The sequence below is a fragment of the Notolepis coatsorum genome (genome assembly GCF_963971535.1).
Source record: "Notolepis coatsorum genome assembly, chromosome: 12".
In the NCBI taxonomy this organism is placed as follows: Eukaryota; Metazoa; Chordata; class Actinopteri; order Aulopiformes; family Paralepididae; genus Notolepis; species Notolepis coatsorum.
Window position 1 is genome coordinate 27275066 of NC_140176.1, and position 26128 is coordinate 27301193.

Consider the following 26128-nt stretch of genomic DNA (forward strand, 5'->3'; position numbering starts at 1 on the left):
AATTGTTCCAGGGAGGTGTCGTAGGAACTATAACCTAGCGTAGCGAGTCTTAAACGCTAAAGGACATTAAAGCACCAGTTGATCAGCATTTGTGTAGCATTTATGTAATAAAATAGCAGGAGCAGCAGTGTTAGACATTATGACAAGCTTTGTTCCTGACCTCGGGAGTGGGCGTGGTCGCCGTCTCCAGCCAGCAGGTCAGAAGGAGGGTCTGGGTCACCGTCTCCAGTCAGCAGGTCGGAAGGGACGTCTGTGTCAGGAGTCTGAAGAACCGATACACTGTTCTGATTGATGATCCGCAACTTCAACTTGGGTTTGGACCTGCACACAACAGAACCAGATTATATCACATTAAAATATTACAGTTATTATGTATATATATGTACCGGTATGTATATTACATTTACATTACAACTCAGATTATATTACATGTGTAGATTACATTTTAGATTATATAACATTTATAGATTACAGAGTCATGTTCTAGATGTTTTGTTTATTATTATTAAGGTACCTGCGGTATCGCCGGGGAGACGTCAGGGGCTCCACCAGAGACTGAAGCTGACAAAGACCTGATTCTGTCAAACACACTCCATCCTGTCTATATGTCTTAGTTTCTACATAGAGAGACAGAGATAGAGAGGGGGAGGGAGAGATAGAGGGAGAGAGGAGAGAGAGAGAGAGAGAGAGAGAGAGAGAGAGAGAGAGAGAGAGAGAGAGAGAGAGAGAGAGAGACAGACAGATAGGGGAGATGGAAGGAGAGGGAGAGGAAAGAGGGAGAGGGAGAGAGAGAGAGTTAGATTTATATTGAAGAAATACATTTCCATGCAGGGAGAATTGTGTTTCTCAGCCCCGCTCCTCAAGTAACCTTGTTTTGGGTCAAGCTGGAACAAACCCCAAAAGTTGGCGTGTTCCTTTAAATTGCAGCAAATCAACTCACTTTGCTTTGTCATCTAGCATGTTACACGTTTCTCTGATATCGATACCCTGTTTTAGCCTGGTATCAGACCAATATCTCATAACAGTATCAGTATCAGTGCCTCCCTACTAACTACTAATGATCAAATGGTGAAACCAGTTTTTATGAAAGATGACGACAGTAACATCTTACCAGGTTCTCTCATCACAGAGACGATCTGAGCCACGTACGGAGCCTCGTCACTCTCCGATAACACACCCGACTTCCCTGGAGACCACACACACACACAGATGATTATTCTACAGGTATGTTTATTATTCAATGGAAATTGATTAATAAAATGTTTTACTCATCAGTTTCTCCTAACTAAACTGTTCTATCATCCTTCCTTCTTCTCTCCATTCTTCCTCCGTTCCCATCTCTTCTCCTCCTCTCCTCTCCCCCCTCCCATCTCTCCACCTGTCCATATTCCTCTCATCAGTCATTCAGTCCATCCTCTGTGCAAGGATATCCGGTTAGCCGGTTAACTAGTCATTTTAATTTAACCGGATATTCTTAGTGGTTGAATGGTTCATTCACTTTTTCTTTTTAATTATTATTTTGTATTAATTTCATATGGTGAATGGGTAAACATGGTAAATAAAGTGAACACATGAAACAGCACATTCTCCACGTTTAGTAGACTTATACGTCTTCGAAGACAATATAATCCAAATGATGCGAACACTTAATTCCATCATGGTCCCAAAGAGGTAACCAGCAGCTACACAGAGAAAATAACCAACAAGATGTTGACCTGCAGCTACACAGGGAATATAACCAACAACCTGCTGCTATAGAACAGATCCTAATCAAACTACCAAGAAATCAAAAAGACTATGTGGCTGGACCCAGCCATACATTTCTGAGATCAATCATTTATTTCTTGTTTGTATAAAAGGAAGGGGGACATTACAGTCACACAATTGGCACAAAGATAAAATATAACAATTTCCCAAAACATTCTCAGAAAGTCTGAGGTTAGGATAAATAACATTCTACTGTGTGTGTGTGTGTGTGTGTGTGTGTGTGTGTGTGTGTGTGTGTGTGTGTGTGTGTGTGTGTGTGTGTGTGTGTTACCGTATGTAGTTCTACAGTGAGCTCTACACAGGGAGCAGTCAAAGCCTTCATCAGCTGCTGTCTCCACCTCTTCATCGCTGGTCAGTCCCTGGCACACGGCATGGACCCACCTAACACACAGGTCAGTATTGCAGGTTTCATTAATTGTTCACCTGGAGACACAGAGAGAGATGTACCTGCCAACAGGCTATTATCCACAGACTCTACCTGTCACACTGTCGACACTATTATACACACACTCTACCTGTCACACTGTCCACACTATTATACACACACTCTACCTGTCACACTGTCGACACTATTATACACACACACTACCTGTCACACTGTCGACACTATTATACACACACACTACCTGTCACACTGTCGACACTATTATACACACACTCTACCCGTCACACTGTCGACACTATTATACACACACACTCTACCTGTCACACTGTCGACACTATTATACACACACACTCTACCTGTCACACTGTCGACACTATTATACACACACTCTACCTGTCACACTGTCGACACTATTATACACACACACTACCTGTCACACTGTCGACACTATTATACACACACTCTACCCGTCACACTGTCGACACTATTATACACACACACTCTACCTGTCACACTGTCGACACTATTATACACACACACTCTACCTGTCACACTGTCGACACTATTATACACACACTCTACCTGTCACACTGTCGACACTGCAGGATGAGGTCTTGGTGGCGGTAGGCTCTCTGACAGAGAGGACAGCAGGACAGACTGGCACAGGGGGCGCACTGAGTGTAGTTACACTGCCACTCACCACACAACCCTGGAGAGATAGAGCCACACTGGACACACCACACACACCTAGAGAGAGAGAGAGAGAGAGAGAGAGAGAGAGAGAGAGAGAGAGAGAGAGAGAGAGAGAGAGAGAGAGAGAGAGAGAGAGAGAGAGAGAGAGAGAGAGAGAGAGAAGAGGGAGAGAGACAAAGAGATAAAAAGAGAGATAGAAAGGAGAGCGAGAGAGAGAGAGAGAGAGAGAGAGAGAGAGAGAGAGAGAGGAGGGGTTATTAGGATAACTAGCGTTGTATTATTTGGTGCTGCTGTCCAGAATAGACTCCAGAATAGAGCTTAGAATAGAGTCCAGAATTCCATTTTCATGGTTGAATCAAATTGTCTGTGCTTTGGTCCTATACCACTTGGATTATTGTTCTGTTGTGTGGGCTTCTGCTTCGAAAAGGTTGCTTAACATGTTACAAGTGGCACAAAACAAGGCGGCTAGACTTGTTCTTGGCTGCTTGTATAGGTCTAATGTTATTGTTATGCACAAACAACTTAAATGGTTGACTGTTAGTGTTGAGAAAAGATTGACTGCCAATTTACTTTTTCAGAAAGTCATTTTGACTCACAATCCCATATGTATCTTCAGCTAAATAACTTACAGATCGGATGTTCACATGCATTTCACGAGAGGGGCAAGTAGAGGGTTGATAAGTCTACCCCATGCAAAATCCAAAAGCATGAAAATAATGGGGATCCTTGTCAATAAACAAACAATAGAGTCCAGAATAGAGTCTTGAACATATTCTAGAATAGAGTCCAGAATAAAGTCTAGAATAAAACCTTGAATAAAGTCCAAAATAGAGCCCAGAATAGAGTCCTGACCAGAGGTGTATATAAACAACACATGATTGTGTCGTTTATATACACAATTCTCTCTCACAATGATTGAGAATTACCAACTGGTCCTTTAAATTAACACAATATTTACTCAATTCATTTGAGGTGGTGGGGGAATATCTTCACTACACCGGATTTGAACCCATGGCATGACCAGTATGTGTTCTGTACCTCAAACCCACTGAGCCAACAGGACATATGAGGTGGACGTGTGGAGCTCCCCAGACTGTAGAGTACTTTGAGTAGCAGTACTACTAGAGAAGCAGACATTCAGGATTGAGTTCAAAGTCTCCCTGCTCACCCACAAATGCCTCTACGGAAACGCCCCCCTATACCTCAAAGAACTCATCACCCCTCACTCCTCCTCTCGACATCTCCGCTCTGGCCAGGCAAACCTCCTCCAGCGCCCAAGGACCAATCTCTGCACTATGGGAGATCAGGGCCCTCATTCATCAACCCGATTTACGCACAGATTTGTGCTTATCCTGTGCGTACGACCATTTCTAAGCAAAGAGTGGGATTCATCAATTTCAACTTGAACTTGACTCCGTGCTTACGTGTACGCACAGCTCGGACCACACTTAGCTGACGCCCAGTGGTAGAATATCGTTACTACGCATAAGCGCTCCTCAGTTCTGCATTAGTTTCAAGGCGGAAATAAAGACACTGGCGCGTGTTCTGTATGACCCCCGTAATTCATTATAGTTCATTGTAAAATAGCAACAGTAGTGTAATTATGGTCAAAACCCTATAAATAGCATTTGGAATAATAGATCTTTCTCTCAGAATGAATGCAGCATGGTTTATATAGCGTTATCGGAATATACGGGGTGTAGGCTACTGACTGACTGCGCTCCGTGTAGCTTGATTGATTGAAAAGTTTATTAACAGATTGCAGAATGGGTACAGTACAGTACAGCTCAGTACATACAATTGTTAAGGGGATGCAGACCAGAGAAAGACTTTCATCTTGTTTACATCAGGGTCCCCCATTTTCAATTCATCATAAAGCTCAACTCGTTATTATTTTGCGCACAGACCGCAGAAACACGGGAACGTTTTGATTATATTTAAAAGGCTTTACGTTAAACGAAACAAGCGGAATTTCGAAGCTGTAAGCAGAATACAAGTCATATGAACACCCACGATATAGTGTTCTTCCCCCTTTTTACTGTATAAGAAAGAATAGAAAACGCATTGCAATGACACCAGATAGTGGACAGACTATGTATATGATGGGATTCAAGTTCGCGTTTTTGTTGATCATAGGCATGCTGTCAGAGTATGATATCTTAATCAAACATTCTAGAACATTTGTCGTCACAGATCATGTCCTAATAGAACATAGGCTATGGCATGGTCCATCGTGATATTGTGTGGACTGTTATTACTGTACCCTGTACCGGTACCACCCATTGTGACAACAGCCTTGTGAGTCCCGCACACAAACATGATGGAATTCAAGTTCATGTATTGAAAGGCAGGCTACATCATACATGCAGTGAGATTCATTGTTCTTGTATATGCTCTCGTATTATTGTTTATATAGGCTACCCAATACTGACATCAAAATAGATTGTAGTATGCCTCTAGAAATCATATGCAGCAGGTAGAAAATTGACGGGAGATCCATCGCGATTTGGAATAAAATTGAGGAGAACTTTAATCCCTGGGTATTAATCAAACAACACGGGAAAAGGCAGTCATATTCCAGCGCGGTCTTTATTAGTGTTTGCGCTGCCCAGGCAGCAATGGTTAATAGATATCATATCCGACATCACCGTTCTCATAACACGCTTCCCTCGGCTTAGTCCATTTTTCCACATTTCATGGGGGTATACCATTACCGTATATGGTTAATCGGGGCGGTTCTGGTATGCAAATACTTAAAACAGTGCACGAGCTCAAACGTAGGATCAAAGTCATATTCATCATGACAGGTGTGCGTAGAACCTGCGTACGCACGTGTGGTGAATCCCGATTTTTCTGTGCGTACACTGATTCTACATTCTGTGCTTACGTGTGGAAATAGAACATGTTCTACGTCCACGTTGATGAATGAGGGCCCAGGCTTTTTGCTCTTCCGCTCCCAGTCTGTGGAATGCTCTCCCTGACTACCTGAGAGCACCACAGACTGTGGATGCTTTCAAGAAAGGCCTCAAAACTCACCTTTTTAGTAGAGCCTTCTGTTGACTTTTTATAAAAAAATTTGCTCCACATATTTTATGTTCTTTTATCAGTTTTATTTATTCTATGTTTCTCTATGTTATTCTATGTTTAGTCTTGCTTATTTTTATATTCTTTCTTTCCTTTATTCTCGCTAGTTTTCAAGTTCTTTTAACTGTAGCGCTTTGAGATTTGCCCCGCAACTGTAAAGCGCATTACAAATAGAATCTATTATTATTATTATTATTATTATTATTATTATTATTATTATTATTATTATTATTATTATTATTATTATTATTATTATTATTATTATTATTATTCATTCATAAACAAGTAACGTTCAATGACAATGATTGACAGGTGAACCCACCATTTGCACTTCCAGGCTCCCTTGGGCACGGTATGGAGGGGCGGGTCCAGGCAGTAGGTGTGATAACTGATGTCACAGTCGTCACATAGCAACAGTCTCCCCGGGTCACTGGCCTCTCCACACGCCTCACACACCGTACACTCCAGACAGCGCCAGCCTTTAGTCAGGATGACCCGTGTTATCTGAAAAGACATCATCAATCAATCAATTACTGATCAGTCACTATGATCAGGCCTCACACACATTACACTCCAAGCAACTCCGGCCCTTTAGTCAATATCACACAGGTAATCTGAAAATAATGGATGGTTCATTAGTGATCAAACATTATGATCAGCAAGTTGATTCCATGCTGCACTGACCTATATCACACGTGATCTGAAAATATTTAATCAATTACCATTCAATTGAGTTATCAAAAATATAATGCGTGTGTGTGTGTGTGTGTGCGTGTGCGTGCGTGTGTGTATACCAACCTTGATATTAACACAGTATGGATGGTAACATTGACCACACTGAGAGCAGGCCAGCAGTCTGCCTTCAGCTCCCTGGCCAAAACTACCACATACCACACACATGTCCTAGAGAGTGAGAGTGAGAGTGAGAGAGAGAGACAGAGACAGAGACAGAAAGAGAGGGATGATAATATGTATGATAACATTTATCACCACACACTATACACGTCCTGTGATGGGAGAAAAATATATGACAGCTAGTTCATTAAATATCCTGAGATCAAAAAATCACTCTGACTGTTCTCCTGCTTTATAGGGTATTAAATATGACTGACTGGCTGGCTGGCTGATTGGCTGACTGACCGACTGAGTGATAGGCAGAGTGAGTTAGGGACATCGTCAGTATAGATTATCTAGTATACATAGGCCGTCTTAGTGTGTAGTGGTCTAGAATATATCCCTGTTTTAGTGTGTAGTGGTCTAGTATAAATACCTGTCTTAGTGTGTAGTGCCACTAGTATACATACCTGTCTTGGTGTGTAGTAGTCTAGTATACATACCTGTCTTAGTGTGTAGTGCTCTAGTATACATACCGGTCTTAGTGTGTAGTGCCACTAGTATACATACCTGTCTTAGTGTGTAGTGCTCTAGTATACATACCTGTCTTAGTGTGTAGTGCCACTAGTATACATACCTGTCTTAGTGTGTAGTGGTCTAGTATACATACCTGTCTTAGTGTGTAGTGCTCTAGTATACATACCTGTCTTAGTGTGTAGTGCCACTAGTATACATACCTGTCTTGGTGTGTAGTAGTCTAGTATACATACCTGTCTTGGTGTGTAGTAGTCTAGTATACATACCTGTCTTGGTGTGTAGTAGTCAATACATACCTGTCTTGGTGTGTTGTAGTCTAGTATATATACCTGTCTTGGTGTGTACTGTGTAGTGGTTTAGTATACATACCTGTCTTAGTGTGTAGTGGTCACTGGTTGAGAACATGACCACGGTATTGTGCATGGAGCTCTCTTCTTCCTCCTTCACTTGGTATGGCTCTGGATAACTGGATAACTGAAACAATCGATACATTAAATATTGTTAGTAGGGGCGTCACGATTAATCAACTGTTTAGTGGATAAAACTGAAGTCCTACTAGTTGGCCCTACAGTATAATGAAAAGAGAAATGCTGCTGAGCAATATGGGTCAACTTACTCCGTGGATTAACCTCTTAAGCATCGGACAGCCCGACAGTGGGCCGTCACGCACGTGTGTGCACGTCACAGCACTTTGTCCTCGTCTGCCGGCTCCGGGCTATGTTTTTGCCAATCAACAAATACATTGTTGGAAAGTTGAATTTGCCGCCTTTCGATCGTCACCCTAGTCGACCTATTGCATGCTTCCAGTCTCGAGTTACAAGACGAAACATCGGACGACCGTAAAAAAAATTTTATCCACTTTTTCTCCTCTTTTTCTATTTTTCTCCCATCCCAATTCCTCTGTGCCAATTCTCCCCTCCCCTGTCTTGAACGTTGCTCGCATATGTCCCCCACTGGCCGGTTGTAGGGAGGATAGAAGCCTTGCATCACGTGTCCCCCCTCCGATACACGAGGAGGCAGCCTGTCACATCTTTTCACCTGCCAGCGCAAACTCTCATTGGCGAGGTGTAACGTGTGGGAGGCTCACACTACCCCCGCCATTTCCTGTCTCTGTTGGGCAGGCGTCCCCAACTGACCTGTAGGAGTCGCTGTCCACAACGACCAGATTACCACCCATCGACTTCCACCCGCTAACTCTGCCAATTTGAGTTAGTATGACGGCTGGCCCAAGCCGGAGGCAACGCCGACAGCCGGAGTCGAACCCGGTGTCTCTTGCGTTGGTGACAGTGCAATGTCCGCTGCGCCACCCAGCCACCCCTGACGACCGGAATTTGACAAGCCATTCGGACAAGTGACCATGAAATATATTACAATCCTTTTCCCTCCATAGATTTTAATGACAGAAATCGATTACACATTTTTCGGGAGGTTTTAACCTCTGAAGCCTGAGTGGTCCAGTACGAGATTGATATCACGCCATAAATCCATCTCTACAGAATGTATGAATTAATGTTGCGTTTTCTTTTCTCCAAATGTAGCCAAGAGTAAAGACCCTAACCCTGTAAAAACAGCAGTCAAAGTGTATATTTTCAGTACTACGTTTGTTTACCAATGATTTTAAGTGTTATTAGTGAAGTATGAGTTTATAGAAATCTCAGCGCATCGAGTCAGAAAAAGGCGTTTATTGACGCGAGGACTTGCGTCTAACTTGAGTGTAGTCTTTTGAGAGAAGAGACCCAAGGGCTTTCGATGGGCTTTCGAATAAAAACAAAACTACACTTCCCAGCTCACGCCAGCCCCTGTCAATCACAATCAAGCGCAGTTAGTTTCTCTACCTTTCTGTGAACTTCTAGCAAAAAATCGTATTGCAATCTGATGAAAAATGGCAGAGCAATTTACATTATAAAAAAGTAACTGTACTTACAGTAGATTTCATTCACAGTTTTTGCTGCCCTGTCAGGGGCGCCTGGTGGTACTAAATCCAAATTTAACTCTACCATTGGAAAGGGGAGATTTGGCCCGATCCATAGATGTGTGACTTGGCCATAATAAGGTAATTTATAGGCCTGATATTCTATATTCTATAATCATATTGTGTCCGGATGGCAGAAATCAGTACTGTATCTACAAAACCTGCTGTAAATCATCTGCCCTTTATTCATTTACTTAGATTTTTTGTACACGTGATCTCAAGAAGGTGCTGAATGAGCTCAGTGGCCATTTTTCACACTTTGAGACTGCTGTTTTGATAGGGTTAGGGTCTTTACTCTGAAAAAGAAACGAAACATTACTTAATACGGACTGTATTGATCTATTTATGACGTGAAATAAATATTGTACCGGTTCCGGGGTGATCGGGCTTGAGGGGTTAAGAGGGCAACCTTGTCAAGAGGCTCTGTCTCAAATATTCCAGCTGGCTTGAGAGCATGACCTTAACATATCTTTGTCTGCTTCTCAGTGGAGTATGATTTGGAGGTTGGCTTTGACCTCGTCTAAATGTGTGAGATTTAGGATTATACAAAACAAGATTCTGAGTGGAGCATATATTACCCCTACAAATACCAAGATGTATGCTGGCACAGATGTGGTAATCCAAGCTCATGACTTAATCTGCTTTGGGAAGGACCACTTGATACTTCACTTGTTGGCACACTGGTTGGTTAGAAGTGATATCCATGATGTCAGTGTTTTGGTGTTAATTTACCTGTCTGTCCCCTGGCATGTCTGCCAGGACAAAAATGGGTAACAACGTGGGGCTGACTGTTGACTGGCTCTGGACATTGGGTTGTTTATCCACCAAAAGACCAATTATTTTAAACTGAAAGGAGCGGAAACAAACCAGCCTGCTTCTCTAGGGATTTGTGACATTTTTACCAAGATATTTACAAAGGTACTTAGGAACATGTTTGAGAATGAGGACCATTGTCTTTAGATTCCTTAATAAATCGTGATGCAATGTAAATAAGATGTGGGTACTGGCTGATATTAATGTCTACATGTATGTTTGTCTCAGAGAGAGACATTCATAGCTACATGTATGTGTGTTTCAGAGAGATATTAATGTCTACATGAATGTGTGTCTCAGAGAGATATTAATGTCTACATAAATGTGTGTATCAAGAGATATTAATGTCTACATGTATGTGTGTCTCAGAGATAGATATTAATGTCTACATGTATGTGTGTATCAAGCGATATTAATGTCTACATGAATGTGTGTCTCAGAGAGAGATATTAATGTCTACATGTATGTGTGTATCAAGAGATATTAATGTCTACATGAATGTGTGTCTCAGAGAGAGATATTAATGTCTATATGTATGTGTGTATCAAGAGATATTAATGTCTACATGAATGTGTGTCTCAGAGAGAGATATTAATGTATACAAATGCGTATGTCTCGGAGGGATTAATACCTCACTGTGTGATATGGTACATGTAGGGTTTAGAGGAGGTCAGGGACGGGTCAGACATGAAACTGTGACATTCTGGAACATTCTATTTCTGGTTCCAGGACGGGCTGTAAACGTGCCATTACCACGCATGCACGCATGCACGCACACAAACACACTGTGCTAGTCTAGATGGTAAGCTGATAGCGTGTGTGAGTGTGTGTGTGTGTGTGTGTGTGTGAGAGAGAGAGAGAGATAGAGAGAGAGCTTGCGTGTGTGTAACTCTGTGAATGCGTGTGTGTCAGGTATGCCGTCATGGTGTGTGAATCCTAGACATGTCACCAGATCAGTCGGAGAGAGAAGGTGAGAGAGGGACAGAGAGAGAAAGAGAGGGAGAGAAAGAGATAAAGATGAAAATGAGAGTGAAGGATGAGTCAAAATTTAACGGGATGGATGAACAGACACAGATGAATATACAAAACTGTACTATATATATATATATATATACACACACAAAATAGAGTCTGACTACTTGTTTAAAAGCTCCTAAAGCTGCAGATTTTTACCACAAATCAACGTGTGTGTGTGTGTGTGTGTGTGCACGTGTGTCTTACCACAGGAGATATAGTGAGGCTGATCTGTGTCTTCAGCCGGGTCCTTCCTCTGCTTCCTCTTCCTCCTCCTACACCTCCCCCCCTCGCTCTCCTCCGACCTGGGAACCCCGACCCTCGACCCTACAGAGAGAGACAGAGACAGACAGACAGCATTTCATAACTGCGAGTAAGAGTTGCGTGTCACATACAGAGATCAACACACTTCATCATTTTGGCTTTGTACACCACCACAATGGATTTAAAACTAAACAATGTGCTTTAAGTACAGACTTTCAGCTTTAATTTGAGTGTATTTACATCCAAATCAGATGAACGGTGTAGGGATTACAACAATTGCCTCCTCCCTTTTAAGGGACGAAAGGTAATTGGACATCGGCTACTCAGCTGTTCCAGGGCCAGGTGTGTGTTATTCCCTCATTATTTCATTTACAAGGAGCCGATAAAAGGTCTAGAGTTGATTTCATGTGGTATTTGCATTTGGAATCTGTTGCTGTCAACTCTCAATGTCAGGGCCAAGGCGTATCTCTATCAAAGTCAACAATCAAGAGAAGACTTCACCAGAGTGAATACAGAGGGTTCACCACAAGGTATAAACCATTGGTGAGCCTCAAAAACAGGAAGACCATTCGAGATTTCAAAAAATAAAAAAAAATAAAAAAGCCTATCCAGTTCTGGAACAACATCTTACACCGGTTCCTGACAGGGAGCGAGCGAGCGAACTAGAGACGAAATCGCGCGCGACACTGTCCTGATATGAGGCGGCGCGTGTCAGAGTGTGTCTGTGTGTGTGTGTGTGTTACCTGGAAGCACACGTGGGGGGGGGCTGCGATTCTTGACCAATAAAAAGTGTTTAGGGGCGGGACTCGGCCGCGTAATCGCTCAACTAGAGACACAGCGAGCGAATATCTGAGGGGTGGACGACATCGCTGCTCAGTTCGCTGTCGCTCGCGGCAGGTCAGGATAGTCTGATTGAAACGAATACATTTTAATCATTTTCGCAATCACGCTCGCTCGCGTCGCTCCCTGTCAGGAAGGGGTGTTATGGACAGATGAGAAAAGATCAACTTATACCAGAATGATGGGAAGAGAAGAGTATCGAGAAGGAAATTAACTGCTCATGATCCAAAGCATACCACCTCATCAGTGAAGCATGGTGGTGGTAGTGTTATGGCGTGGCCATGTATGGCTGCCAATGGAACTGGTTCCCTTGTACTTATTGATGATATGACTACTGACAGCAGGAGGAATTCTGAAGTGTTTTGGGCAATATTATCTGCTCATATTCAGCCAAATGCTTCAGAACTCCTTGGATGGTGCTTCACAGTACATATGGACAATAACCCGAAGCATACTGTGAAAGCAACCAAAGACGTTTTTTAAGGCAAAGAAGTGGAATGTTATGCAATGGCCAAGTCAATCACCTGACCTGAATCCAATTGAGCATGCGTTTCAGTTGCTGAAGACAAAACTGAAGGGAAAATGCCCCAAGAACAACAGTTGCAGTAGAGGCCTGGCAGAGAATCACCAGGGATGAAACCCAGTGACAAAGGATTTGCAACCAATTATTAAAAGTAACCATCTTATTTATGGATTGTTAGTTTGTCCAATTACTTTCGGTCCCTTAAAAATGTGTGTGTGGGGGGGGGGGGGGGGGGTGCACATATAGAACCTATTGTAATTCCTTCACATAATTTGGATGTAAATACCCTAAAATTAAATCTCAAAGTCTACAGCACATCTTCTCTCATCTTATTTCAAGTCCATTGTGGTGGTGTACAGAGCCAAATTGTGTCAATGTCCAAATATTTCTCTCTCTCAAAGGACATTATGCATTCGGTAGCGCCTGTGGGTGTCTGTGAATCCGCACAATATCTTGCAAACGAGAGGGCCGATCAGCCTGTGCTTTGGTGCAGATCATTACAGAAGCACAAGGATGAGCGTATGGGAATATGTATATCAGACAGCGGGAAGTAGTTTGGGGGAAATCATTTCCAGCATTCTGCATTGACTTTCATGTAGTCCTTCTGTGGAGAGGTGATGTTACACCTTTTTACCGCCAGAGAGCAACAACACTGGGGTCAGCACAGCCAAAGTGCAATGGCCAAGCCTCACCCAATGTGATCTCATCAACAGCCCAATTGTTTTACCTGGCAACAGCTTGGGGCATTGATTATCATTTTGAAAATTACAATATCAATTTGACATTTTGGGAGTGGGGAGTTCATTTTGTGATGCTAATAGCGAGCGTGGCCATTAGGGATGGGTACCTTTCACATTTGAACCGATACCGGTACCTGTGAATCGATACCGGTACCCAACGGTACCTTTTTTCGGTACTTTAGTCTCAAGAAATTTAATTTACCTACCTCAGTCGTAAAAAAAAAAATCCAAACTTCAAATAACTACAATTTCGACAGTTTTCGGCTTGTCATTGCTCCGACTGCTTTGTTGTTGAATCAAGTCAAATCCTAGGTAAGCATATATTGTGCGTGTGAACGTTGACATGAAAAGAAAAAAGGAAAAAAAAGAAAAAAGAAAAAAGAAAAAAAAGCATTAATAATTTTTTTTTATTTATTTTTTTTTTTTTCAGTTTCTCACTTGATTCGATACTCGGTAGTACCGACGTGTTTCGGTTCGGTACCTCAAAAGTACCGAATTCGGTACCCATCCCTAGTGGCCATAGGTCGCCCTCCTGGCTGAGCCTCACCCACCAGTGTGCCTTTGGCTTTGATTAACCCCAAATTGGTAACATAGAGTCAGTGTTTCCCACAGGATTTTCAGAGACTATGGGGGGTGAACCTCCGACCCTCTAGGGGGCCCCCGGAACTTTTTTTTGTGTGTACATTTTAAAGTTAAATGCATCAATTTGGTGCACTTTGAGAGCAAAATAAAGAGGCTAGATCTATGATGAACTTTGTGCTCAAAACACAAAATCGACTAGAGCATACATTTGAGCCATCAAAGAAATGAAGCAAAAGTTGTTACCGTTACCTGTGTTGAACTGGTTCATTTTTTAGAAAATAAAAAAATATAGTGGATTACTATTACGACTACTACCAATACTACTGATACATCCCTATTGGCAAACTTTATATTTAAAAAAAGTTAAAAAAATATATATATATATTATTTTTTTGGTTCATTATACAACTGTGGCGGGACTAATTAGACTGTGGCGGGCCGCCACAGTCTAGGTCATTAATGGGAAACCCTGTAGAGTCCTTACCTCACATCAGATGTTCTGCAAAAAGATTAATCCAATTCCTGATCGCCATTCCAAATATTGATCGCGTTTATTGATCCAACGTTATAGTCCAAAACACATAATTGAAAGCTGCTCCCAGCCTCCCCAGTGAATGTGGTAACAGATAGTGATACTGCTTGCCAAAGAAGGTAAAACCCCGGACCGGACTTTTTTCTGATGCACATGCCCACCCAATCCAATCCAATGATGTGCAATACCATCCGGGAGACGATAGGTGGCTGTATTTGACCTTTTCGAGCTCAGACCCATTCCCAATGATAACGTCAGTGAATGTGTTAAAGTGTGATGGTAAATGATAAATGGACTGCATTTATATTGCGCTTTTATCCAAAGCTCTTTACAACTTATGCCTCACACTTAACCATTCACTCACACATTCACACACAGACGACTGAGGCAACCATGCAAGGTGCCAACCTGCTCATGGGGAGCAGTTAGGGGTTAAGTGTCTTGCTCAATGACACTTCGACACGCGAGCCGGAATCTTACTGGGAGCTTCAGATTACCAGACGACCGCTCTACCTCCTGAGACACTGTCACACCAATCATCATAATGCATTTCATCACTGTTGTGATAACATTCATACTCTTGATGGTTTGGAATTTGGATAGATGTTCCTGTGTGAATGGGAAGGTATTAACAGAGTTAGGGTGCGTTTTATTTACCACTCATGTTCCACAGCAGTGGGGGGAGCAGAGAGTGCTGGAAGAAGACTGGTTAGTAAGCTATAGGAGCATTATCTAGAGTTAGGGTGCATTTAATTTACCACTCTCATGCTCCAGAGGGGTGAGTCCGGCTGGTGGGACTTAGGGCTGTCCCCCTCCCCTGTGGAATCCTGGGAGGAGGAGGGGGGGCTCACCACCCTGCGACTACTCCACCACGATCCCTGATCAGGGAGGGGTTTAGGAGGACAGGGTGGGAGGTGGAGGAGGAGAGGCAGAGTGGGGAGGAGAGGAGGTGAGGCAGGGTGGGCAGATGAGATGAGGGGAGAGGAGAGGCAGGGTGGGGAGATGCGATGAGGGGAGAGGAGAGGCAGGGTGGGGAGGAGATGAGAGACAGGGTGGGGAGGAGAAGATGGAAGAGAAGATGAGAGAAGAGAAGAGAAGAGAGGCGTTGGTGAGGACAAAATGCAGTAATATAAATGTAACAGCCACAACATATCAGAACACCAACAGACACTAACAGACAGATACATCAGGCAGAAACAACACAGTGTTGTAATGTCTGAGACATGCAGTACCAGGCTACAGTCATAGCCACTAGTATTTGATGGAGAAAATAACAGAATAATTAAATGTGTCAGAATATCCATACGAGCTGAATTTACATAAATTCACATGTCATAACCTCATCATGCATTCCTGGTGGTTATGCTTCATGCCATCTACATGCACACGTGTGTGAATATAACATGCTTTAGTTCAGTGAGTGGGCGTATAGAGAAGTAGCAAATGAGATTGGTAGGCTAGCATGGTTGAGTCACTAACACAACACCACCAGGAGTCCAGGGAAGGGAAAGAGAGGGAAGAGGAGAAAGGAGAGGAGAGAAGAGCAGGGGGAAGGCTGGAGACCCTAGACCGCACTGTTGTTAAAGCCGTGGGTCAGGGCCCAAAGCCAGGCCACTGGGAGCTGATCAAATGGATGACCTCACACTGAAACTATTTCACCTAACAGCCTTTTAGAAACAATGGGCTATTCTACTATTATGTTTCTGTTGAGACAGGAGGAAGATTGAGAGGGAGACAGAGAGGAGGTTCTTTATTGAGACAATAGGAAGGCTGAGAGGGATTCAGAGTAGGAGACACAGGAGAGAAGGTTCTTTGTTGAGACGATGCAAAGGCTGAGAGGGAGACAGAGTAGGAGAGACACAGGAGAGAAGGTTCTTTATTGAGACAGAGTAGGGGAGACAAAGGAGAGCAGGTTCTTTATTGAGACAGTAGGGGAGACACAGGAGAGCAGGTTCTTTATTGAGACAGTGCAAAGGCTGGGAGGGAGACAGTAGGTGAGACACAGGAGAGAGAGTTCTTTATTGAGATAGTTGGGAGGCTGAGAGGGAGACAGAGTAGGAGAGACACATGAGAGAAGGTTCTTTATTTAGACAGTTGGGAGGCTGAGAGGGAGACAGAGTAGGAGAGACACATGAGAGAAGGTTCTTTATTGAGACAGTAAGAAGACTGAGAGGGAGACAGAGTAGGGAAGACATAGGAGTGAAGGTTCTTGTTAGGGCTGTACCGAATGCTTCGAAGCTTCGATCATAATGTTGACATTCAAATTCGAAATCAACATTCGAATTTCTTATTAAACTATTGCGCAAGGAGTTATTCAAGCAAATGTCAAAGCAGCTACTCACCACCATATTGTGGCACAGTTCAAAGATAAATAAAAATATCAACAGAAATATTGTTGGGTCTGAGTGAAATTGTCAAGATTATAAAAAATAAAATGACGTTTTAGCTCACCAGGCCTATGATCCTCTGTCTATGTTTGTGAAAATGCACTTATACACATATGGGCAATATGCTTGAAATACCAGTTGCTACTCCTGATCCTGAATCCATACATACCTCATATGTTCAGATCGGATAATCCAATCAAAAGTTATAACAGTTACCATATTTTGCTAGGGCTGGTGGGGGGTTAGGAGCCGCCGACACCCCCTAGAGGCCAATCTTTATCTGAGCGCTCGACACTCGAACCAAAATTGTTCTATAGACCCTTACCTTCAAATTAGTAGTGAAAACGCACTACTTTCGCATCAATTTGAAATTAAAACAACAAATTACCCATACACTAAACACTAAATCCATAGCACGGTATATGCAACAAAGTCTGTGTGAAAAGGGCTTGTGATTATAAAAAGAGCAGCGGCGCAGTGAATCGCTGCTCTTTTATAATCACAGGTAGAGCTGATATGTACTGTATGTATGATACAGTATGTACAGATATAATTACACAAACAATATTGTATAAAACAGCCTTATTATTTATTGTTCATGTGAATCCATTGATCATATTGATTCAACTAAAGTAGAGGATTTTTTTTTGATCAGCTGTGATGATGCAACTTGTGGGAGAGAAAGTCAGGAGAGACAAAAAGTCAAATCAATGTGGGTGTCAACCTGGTGTAACCTGAGCGCCCCCTACTGCGACCCTACTGCGGCAATGGAGGCGCTCTACTGTGCTCCATCTGTAAAAAGGTGCATGCGTGGGCACACACACACAGACACACATAGCATTGGATCCTGCTGATTCTAGCGGTCAGCTTCTCCACAGAGGGGTAGAGCAAAGGGATGAGGAGAGGAAAGAGAAAAAACTGTGGAAGGGGAAGAAGGGTGTTTCTAAAGACATCATAGTATTGTAGAAATATAATAACTACACCCACACATTAATATTACTGGAGGCATCTGTGTTTCTATACAGTACTGGTGTGTTTATACAGGCTTGTTGGTTGGTACTGGTTTTGGTTATTGTCGTCTGTGCAGGTTGAGTATTTGTGTAGGCTGTCTACGCAGCTACTGTGTAGGTTGTCTAAGCAGTCTAAACAAACACTCACCTTAACACTCACTTTAGACACTTTAACACTACATTATATTTATTTATCTATTATTAAAAGATTTGCACTACATTCATTCCTCATTTGCATTTGCACCTCGTCTTAAAAGTTTTGTACCTCATTAAGTCTGCATTTGTACCTCATTGTCTTTCACTGTACTTAGATTGTACTTTAGTTTGTATATTGTATTGTAAATTGTATATTTTAGTGTTATTCCTCCTTTACTTGTTTTTACTGTATGAAGCATTCTCAGGGGCTCATACAGAACAAAGCATTTCACTGTGAAGTACATGTACGTTTATATGTGACAAATAAAAACAAACTTGAAACTTGAACTTGTGTGTGTACTTGTGTGCATGTACTCGTGAGGGCTATGAGTACTTGCTATTTGTGTATTTGCATAGCAGCCACCCACACACACACACACACACACGAGCTCGCACACACACACACACACACGCCAACAGAGGCCCCCTGTATGTGAGCGAGTGTGTAGCAGGACGTTATGAGTGAATAAAGGGTTAAACCTCCTCACCTGTTTAACCCTTGGTCTGCCAGGAGAGAATTTCCTCTTGGTGATGGCCGGCTTCCCCATGCCGATCTTGGGGGTGAGAGGGATCACTGTGGTGGAGGGAGGCAGCACACTTGTGGCGTAGGCCTGGGGCTAGAAGTAGAGAACAAGGAGGGGTCAGACCGTTAGGAGCAGAACAACAAGGAGGGGTCAGACCGTTAGGAGCAGAACAACAAGGAGGGGTCAGACTGTTAGGAGCAGAACAACAAGGAGGGGTCAGACCGTTAGGAGCAGAACAACAAGGAGGGGTCAGACTGTTAGGAGCAGAACAACAAGGAGGGGTCAGACTGTTAGGAGCAGAACAACAAGGAGGGGTCAGACTGTTAGGAGCAGAACAACAAGGAGGGGTCAGACTGTTAGGAGCAGAACAACAAGGAGGGGTCAGACCGTTAGGAGCAGAACAACAAGGAGGGGTCAGACTGTTAGGAGCAGAACAACAAGGAGGGGTCAGACTGTTAGGAGCAGAACAACAAGGAGGGGTCAGACTGTTAGGAGCAGAACAACAAGGAGGGGTCAGACTGTTAGGAGCAGAACAACAAGGAGGGGTCAGACTGTTAGGAGCAGAACAACAAGGAGGGGTCAGACCGTTAGGAGCAGAACAACAAGGAGGGGTCAGACCGTTAGGAGCAGAACAACAAGGAGGGGTCAGACTGTTAGGAGCAGAACAACAAGGAGGGGTGAGACTGTTGGGAGCAGAACAACAAGGAGGGGTCAGACTGTTGGGAACAGAACAACAAGGAGGCTGGAGAGACGCACACACGCACACGGTTTTAGCTCAAGGTGTGAGATTTAAGCAAACAAAGATGCTACAAAACGGCACCAAGGAAGGGTTCTTAGCAAAGCACCTAACATTAAAAGGACCGACACGCCAACCTCTACTGTATGAGTTTAAGATTTTTTAGAGGTTGACGGCTCCCATTTCAACATAATCATTGAAGCATTACAGCCTACAAGATGGCCCAATACACTGTATTGATAACTGTGTTGCCCAATAGCCATTTTTGATGCAGGGCAGGGGTGGCCAACCCGCGGCTCGCGAGCCGCATGCGGCTCTTTGCCCGTCAATGTGCGGCTCTTCCATCAATTTTTCTTAATTTTTTTCCATAAGGACGTAGAATAAACATTTAAAAAAAAATTTAAATGGTCCATTTGCATGTTCTTGGTAACTGAATCTAGGGACATATATGGATCAGTGTCAGAAATAGTGTGTCTGTTACTAGGCTTGAGTAAATTGTAATGAACCAAAGGAGAATATCAATTCTATTTAAAAAAAAAAAATTATCTTTGACTGTGAATAACACCATGCTAAAATTGACCAGACCTGAAAAATCTAAGCAAATGAATAAAGGGAAGATGATTAAACAGAAGGTTTTGTAGATACAGTACTGAATTCTGCCATCTTTTTTATAATGTAAATTTCTCCACCATTTTTCATCATATTGCAACACCGTTTTTTGCAAGACGTTCACAGAAAGGTAGAGAAACTAACTGCGTTCTGTTTTATGGCAATAACGTTCAGGTTTGTGGGAGATAATCCCCAAAAATAAGAGGGGCTGGTGTGAGCTGGGTAGGGTAGTTTTTCGAAATTCGAAAGCCCTGAGTCTCTTCCTTCAAAAGACTACACTCACTTTTGGATGTGCCACTTCCTCCTGTCAATATGCACTTTTTCAGTGTTTACCATTGTTTCTCAGCTATGTGGACTTATATTAATAGGATCTATGTCTCTAATTCTCATATTGGCGCATTCTTCCAATTCTCCTCTCACAATATTCACCCTCACTGAACTGAGTCATCTGAAAATGTGCATATCTGTGATGTCAGAGATTTCTCAGCTGCATAATAATGTGGCAGTTGATGTGGCAGTTGGCACCAGGCCACACAGTGGTTGGAGCCCAGCCTCAAAACGGCTTAAGATCTTGAGGTAGAAAAATGCGGTTTTTAGTACTTGATTAGAAAAAAAACCTAGGTGTTCCATAGACTCACAGGAATTGTGTAAAAGTGCCCAAATAGTAAAAGAAATAGTAAAATAGTTCCCCTTTAAATTTTTTTAAATAAACATTCTTTTTTTAAATGGCTAAAAGTGATTTTGTAATTTTGCACCCGTGGGTCTCACAGGGTACTTTCAAAAAAGACATTAGCAACTTCAGAGGCCAGAGGGTGAGACCTATAAACACATGAAGGGTGCCGTGACTGAAAAAAAAGGTTGAGAAACGCTGGTATATGGTGTGGCTCTTTGTGGTACCACAGTAATTTTTGTGGCTCTTAGTCTCTGACTGGTTGGCCACCCCTGCTCTAGGGCAGCGGTTCTCCTATTTCTACTGCGACTGAAGCTATATGTGTTTATGTGTCTAGCTGTTCTGCCGTTGGGTTGCAGGAGGGGGGGGGGGGGGGGGGGGGGGTGCGCCGTTCTAAGCCACATTGCATGCGTGCACGACAAAGGATAATAGTGATGATCTAGCATTGATTTCAGGAAGATCCGATAATCAGGCGAAAAATGACAACAAAAAACGCTGTTTTCGTGTCTTTTCCCTGGAATTGCTCAGAAGCGGCCGGACTATGTTCATATTCAAAACGGTATAAAATGGAAATGTATGGATGAAAAAAAGAATCGGTTTTTTGCACGTTGACCAGAAGCAGCTCAATGAGACTCAAGGGCGTTATTAGACCCATAGCGATACTATAAAATATAGGTTAGTTCTACAAACTACAACTACGTTTACATGGAGTTAATGGGCGGCACGGAAGTGGTCACTTCCCGGAAGGGGCGTAGCACTCAATGTGTTAAGGATCGGACAGCCCGTTTTCGGGCCGTCACGCACTCGCATGCACGTCGCGGCACTTTGTGCTCGTCTGTCGGCTCCGGGCTGTGTCTTCGGCGATCAACCAATACATTGTTGGAAAGTTGAATTTGTCGCCTTTCGATCGTCACCACACTCAACCTATTGCGTGATTCCATTCTCGAGTTACAAGACGAAACATCCGGCAAGCGTAATTTGACAAGCCGTTTGGACGAGTGACGGTCCTGAACTGACCAGTCACCGCTGATGGCGAAAATTATTGACCACCATTGTAGCCATGGAGCGTCTGTTCTGAAAGCGATCCCAGACGGGCGCCGACAGTGGGGGAAGTTGATACAAGAAGACGAAGAAGTCCATTGTTTTGACGAGAGCCTCTGAATGAATGGGAGCAGAACCATTATGTTTTCCAGCTCCTACCTCAGTCTCAGCTGGAACTTAAAAACAGGCATCTGGCAACCAATGGGACAGACATTTGGCTTATAGCTATAACTTGCATTCTTTAAAATATATATAATTAATCAATAAAACAGATATTCAAATACACTATGTAGCCTAGTTATTGTTATATGTATGAATAAGAAACATGTTTTCTATGGCACTTGATCTATTCTGTTGCACTTCTCTCTTCTACTTGAAATGTTGGCTATTTGCATGGATAGGAAAATGCTTTCTGTTCCACTTCTATTGCAGAACTCTTCTGCTTTATGTAATTGTACATTATGTGTTGTGTGCCACATGCAATTTCTCATTGATCTGTAGGCCTGAATGATTTCAAATATAGCCTCAATACAGTATCCATGTGTTGAGTCAAATGTGATTTTAACAACAAGTAGGCTAACCCGGCCCTCATGAGGTCTCATTTGAACAAATCCGGCCCACTGCCTGATATGAGTCGGACATCCCCCATGTAGAGCGTACAGACCACAGAAGTATCAAACAGGTTTTAGTAAACTGTACCTCTTCCCTACCCGCTCCTTACCTTGGAGTGGACAGGATAATCTGTCCCTGTGAGAGGAGGGGAGGTGCTCCTGGTAGGAGGCGAGGGTGGGGAGAGAGGAGGCGAAGTGGTGACAGCTCTGCAGGGGGAGGTCTCTGGGGAGGCCTCTGTGGAGAAAGGAGATCCATGGAGACGGATAGACAGATCCCGTGAAGGTCTGGAGGAGGAGGAGAGCTGGGGAGGCGCTCTGAGTGTTCGTCCCTTCCCCCTGTGGAGGGGAGGTGGGCTGGGGGAGGAGAGGTGGAGGAGGGAGGGAGGTGGAGAGGAGGACATGAGCTCCATCACCTCCATGTCCAGGGAGGTGTCCAGCTGCTCCTCCTCTTCCTCCTCCTTGTCACACTCTGTCCTCTCCACCTCCTCTGATTTCTCCTTATCCACCCTCCGCTCCTCCCATTTCTCCTCCTGTTCCTGCACGTTCTCCAGAATTTTTGATTTCTCCTCCTCGTCTCTTCCTCTCTCTACATCCATCACGGGAGGAAAAACATTGTCTTTATTAGTTTGTCTCTCCTCCTCTACTCCTTTCACCATGTCCTCTTCCTGGTGTTCTCCCATTGGCTGAGCCAGGGCAACGTCCTCATGCACGGCCACCATGGAAATATATTGTTCCGCATGAGAGGTGGGAGGTGATAACTCCATAGGCTCCTCCTCTTCTGAAAGCTCCTCCTCCTGCTCCAAAGGCTCAATGTGTGATTGGTGGATATCTTTGGTGGTGGCTGTTGTTGTCTTGGTCACCATGACAACAGCAGGTTTGGACAAAGTCTCCGATTGGCTATCCTCGTCTGAAGCTATCACATGACAGGACAGTCTCATCTCCTCTGGTCCTGCCCCTCTGCCCGGCTCCATTTCTTCTTGATTGGTTGATTCCTCGTCTTGGAGGCAGTGCTCCAAAGCAGAGGAGGAAGGGTGAGAAGAAAACAGGGAGGGAGGGGAGGGGAGGGGTGAGGAGGAGTCCGCCGTGGGAGGAGGGGATGGACATGGGGAGGAAAGGGGGGAGGGGGAGAGGGGTAAGGCAGTTCTGTGAGAGGAGGTGAAAGGGGAGGCGACAGGGGAAGTGTAAGGAGAGTAGGTGACATCAAGAGAACCAGCTCTATAGGAAGGAAATGATGAGGGCAGGGAGAAGGAGGAGGCAGCTTGTTGCTGGGAGGGGTCCAAGAGAAAGGTGGGAGGAGGAGACGGGGGCTGCTGTGGAGGTGAGGAGGAGGATAGGGGAAAGGCAAACCTTGGCTGAGGGGGAGAAGGGAAGAGAGAGGTAGCAGCTAGATGTGAGGAGGGTGGAGAGGAGACGTGGGCTGGGGGAGGAGAGGGTTGAGGAGAGGAGGGTGGGGAGGAGGTGCAGGCTGGCAGTGAAGAGGGTCGAGGAGAGGAGGGGCTATGAGGAGAAGGCTGGGTAGAGGAGGCGTGGGCTGGGGGCGGAGAGGAGGGGCTCTGAGGAGAAGGCTGGGGAGAGGAGGCGTGGGCTGGCAGTGAAGAGGGTTGAGGAGAGGAGGGGCTCTGAGGAGAAGGCTGGGGAGAGGAGGCGTGGGCTGGCAGTGAAGAGGGTTGAGGAGAGGAGGGGCTCTGAGGAGAAGGCTGGGGAGAGGAGGCGTGGGCTGGCAGTGAAGAGGGTTGAGGAGAGGAGGGGCTCTGAGGAGAAGGCTGGGGAGAGGAGGCGTGGGCTGGCAGTGAAGAGGGTTGAGGAGAGGAGGGGCTCTGAGGAGAAGGCTGGGGAGAGGAGGCGTGGGCTGGCAGTGAAGAGGGTTGAGGAGAGGAGGGGCTCTGAGGAGAAGGCTGGGGACAGGAGGCACGAGCTGAGGGAGGAGAGGGTTGGAGGGAGGAGGGTGGGGAGGAGGTGCAGGCTGGTAGTGAAGAGGGTTGAGGAGAGGAGGGGCTCTGAGGAGAAGGCTGGGGAGAGGAGGCACGAGCTGGGGGAGGAGAGGGTTGGGGGGAGGAGGGTGGGGAGGAGGTGCAGGCTGGTAGTGAAGAGGGTTGAGGAGAGGAGGGGCTCTGAGGAGAAGGCTGGGGAGAGGAGGCACGCGCTGGGGGAGGAGAGGGTTGGGGGGAGGAGGGTGGAGGAGGAGGAGAATGAGGAGCTCTGCTTAACAGGGTCTCTTGGATGTCCTCACACCCAGCACCTGGACAGACAGAAAAACACACACACACACATTAAATACATACAGTACATTCAAAACAATTTAATTTAAACCAATGGGCTCCATTAGCTACATGCTAATCAGTCACTAGGATAGGGTGACCATATTGTGATTTAAAAAAGAGGACACTCGAATGATACTCGAAGTTTACTCAAAGATGCCTTATAATTTTAAAATATTTAAAGTATGCCTCCTCTGTATGGATTGGAAATGATTTGATATAACAAAATAATATCTCTCTATAACCAGATTTACTCAACATGCTTTAATATGCCTCAAGTAATCTCTGACAAATCTCAATGGTACGAAAATAACTTAAAAATCAACCTGTAACAAAATAATAGCTTTCTTTTCAAGTCTTACTGGACAAAATAAATAACAAAGAAATATATGAAATAATGTTCTAAATAATACCTCTTCTTTTTTTTATATTCTTTTTTGTTCTCACTTTTTCTGTATTCTTTTTTTGCTCCCATCCCCATTTAGTCGTTATGCCAATAGGGAGGTGTAATCTGACGTCACTGGTTGTTCCACCCGTATAGGGATTTATCATTGGGAAAATGGATTATTGGCTATTGTAACAATTCTGCCTGAATGAACATTGGCAAGCTTTCCATTTTTGCACAAAATTAGTTCCCTTCTACCACTAACATTATTGTTTTTTTAAAGATGTATTTTTTTTTAGCGTTTATCGCTTTATTTCTACTGGGCAGTCCAGTAGAGCGAGAGAGAGACGGAATGGGAGACAGAGTGGGGGGAAGACATTCGGCAAATAACGATGGGTTCGGGAATCGAACCCGGGTCGGCCGTGCCGCGGCTATGTGGTTCGCCACTGGGGCGCCCCCTAACATTATTGTTTAAGCATTTTTGGTTGAAATAAAGGTAGTTATAAGGTTTTTAATTTGTCATAAAAAAAATAACTACATTTACCAGTAGGCAGCCTGTTGTTAAGTAGGCAGCTGTCGCCTACCTCACGTCACGGCAAGCTGATACATATTAGCTAGCTAGCTAACGTTAACGTTACCCCGCTAAACGTACTAGACGTTAGCATTATGTCTACAGCATTTTAAATCGGGGCATGTAGAGGAGTTTCGGGAACGAGTAAAATGTGCAGGTCCTCTTCTCAGACCTGTGGGGCAAGCACTGCACACGCATCATGCCGGCTAGCAAGCTAGCTAGCTACACGGCCCATTGATACCACGATAGCTAACGTTAACGTTACAAGCTCAAAAACCTTATAACTACTACTACTGTCATGTCCATAAGTTCCCTGGCAGAATACTTTGTTTGTGAGGACAAATGTATACAAAGAGGAGAGAACCATTTTAAATCGGGGCATGTTAGGAGTTTCGGGAACGCCGGCTAGCAAGCTAGCTAGCTACTAACGTCATGTAAAAAAACAATAACGTTGTAAACTATACACAATATGTACAACGAAACAATGATTTACATTAGTATTTACAGTGATTTAATATGCAGCGAAATAACGTTATACGATTTAAAATATA

General features: G+C 44.0%; 1 protein-coding gene across 1 annotated transcript in view; it reads right to left on the reverse strand.

The window, feature by feature from the left end:
* LOC311237806 (histone-lysine N-methyltransferase 2C-like) overlaps positions 1 to 26128 on the reverse strand; it is a 159001-nt gene that overhangs the window by 101581 nt on the left and 31292 nt on the right. The window contains 12 exon segments of the mRNA XM_084325783.1: positions 161 to 321; positions 515 to 617; positions 1112 to 1186; positions 2039 to 2148; positions 2735 to 2899; positions 6252 to 6433; positions 6728 to 6832; positions 7670 to 7774; positions 11307 to 11426; positions 15339 to 15458; positions 18661 to 18789; positions 22474 to 24486. Coding sequence (XP_084181909.1) covers positions 161 to 321; positions 515 to 617; positions 1112 to 1186; positions 2039 to 2148; positions 2735 to 2899; positions 6252 to 6433; positions 6728 to 6832; positions 7670 to 7774; positions 11307 to 11426; positions 15339 to 15458; positions 18661 to 18789; positions 22474 to 24486 — 3388 coding nt within the window.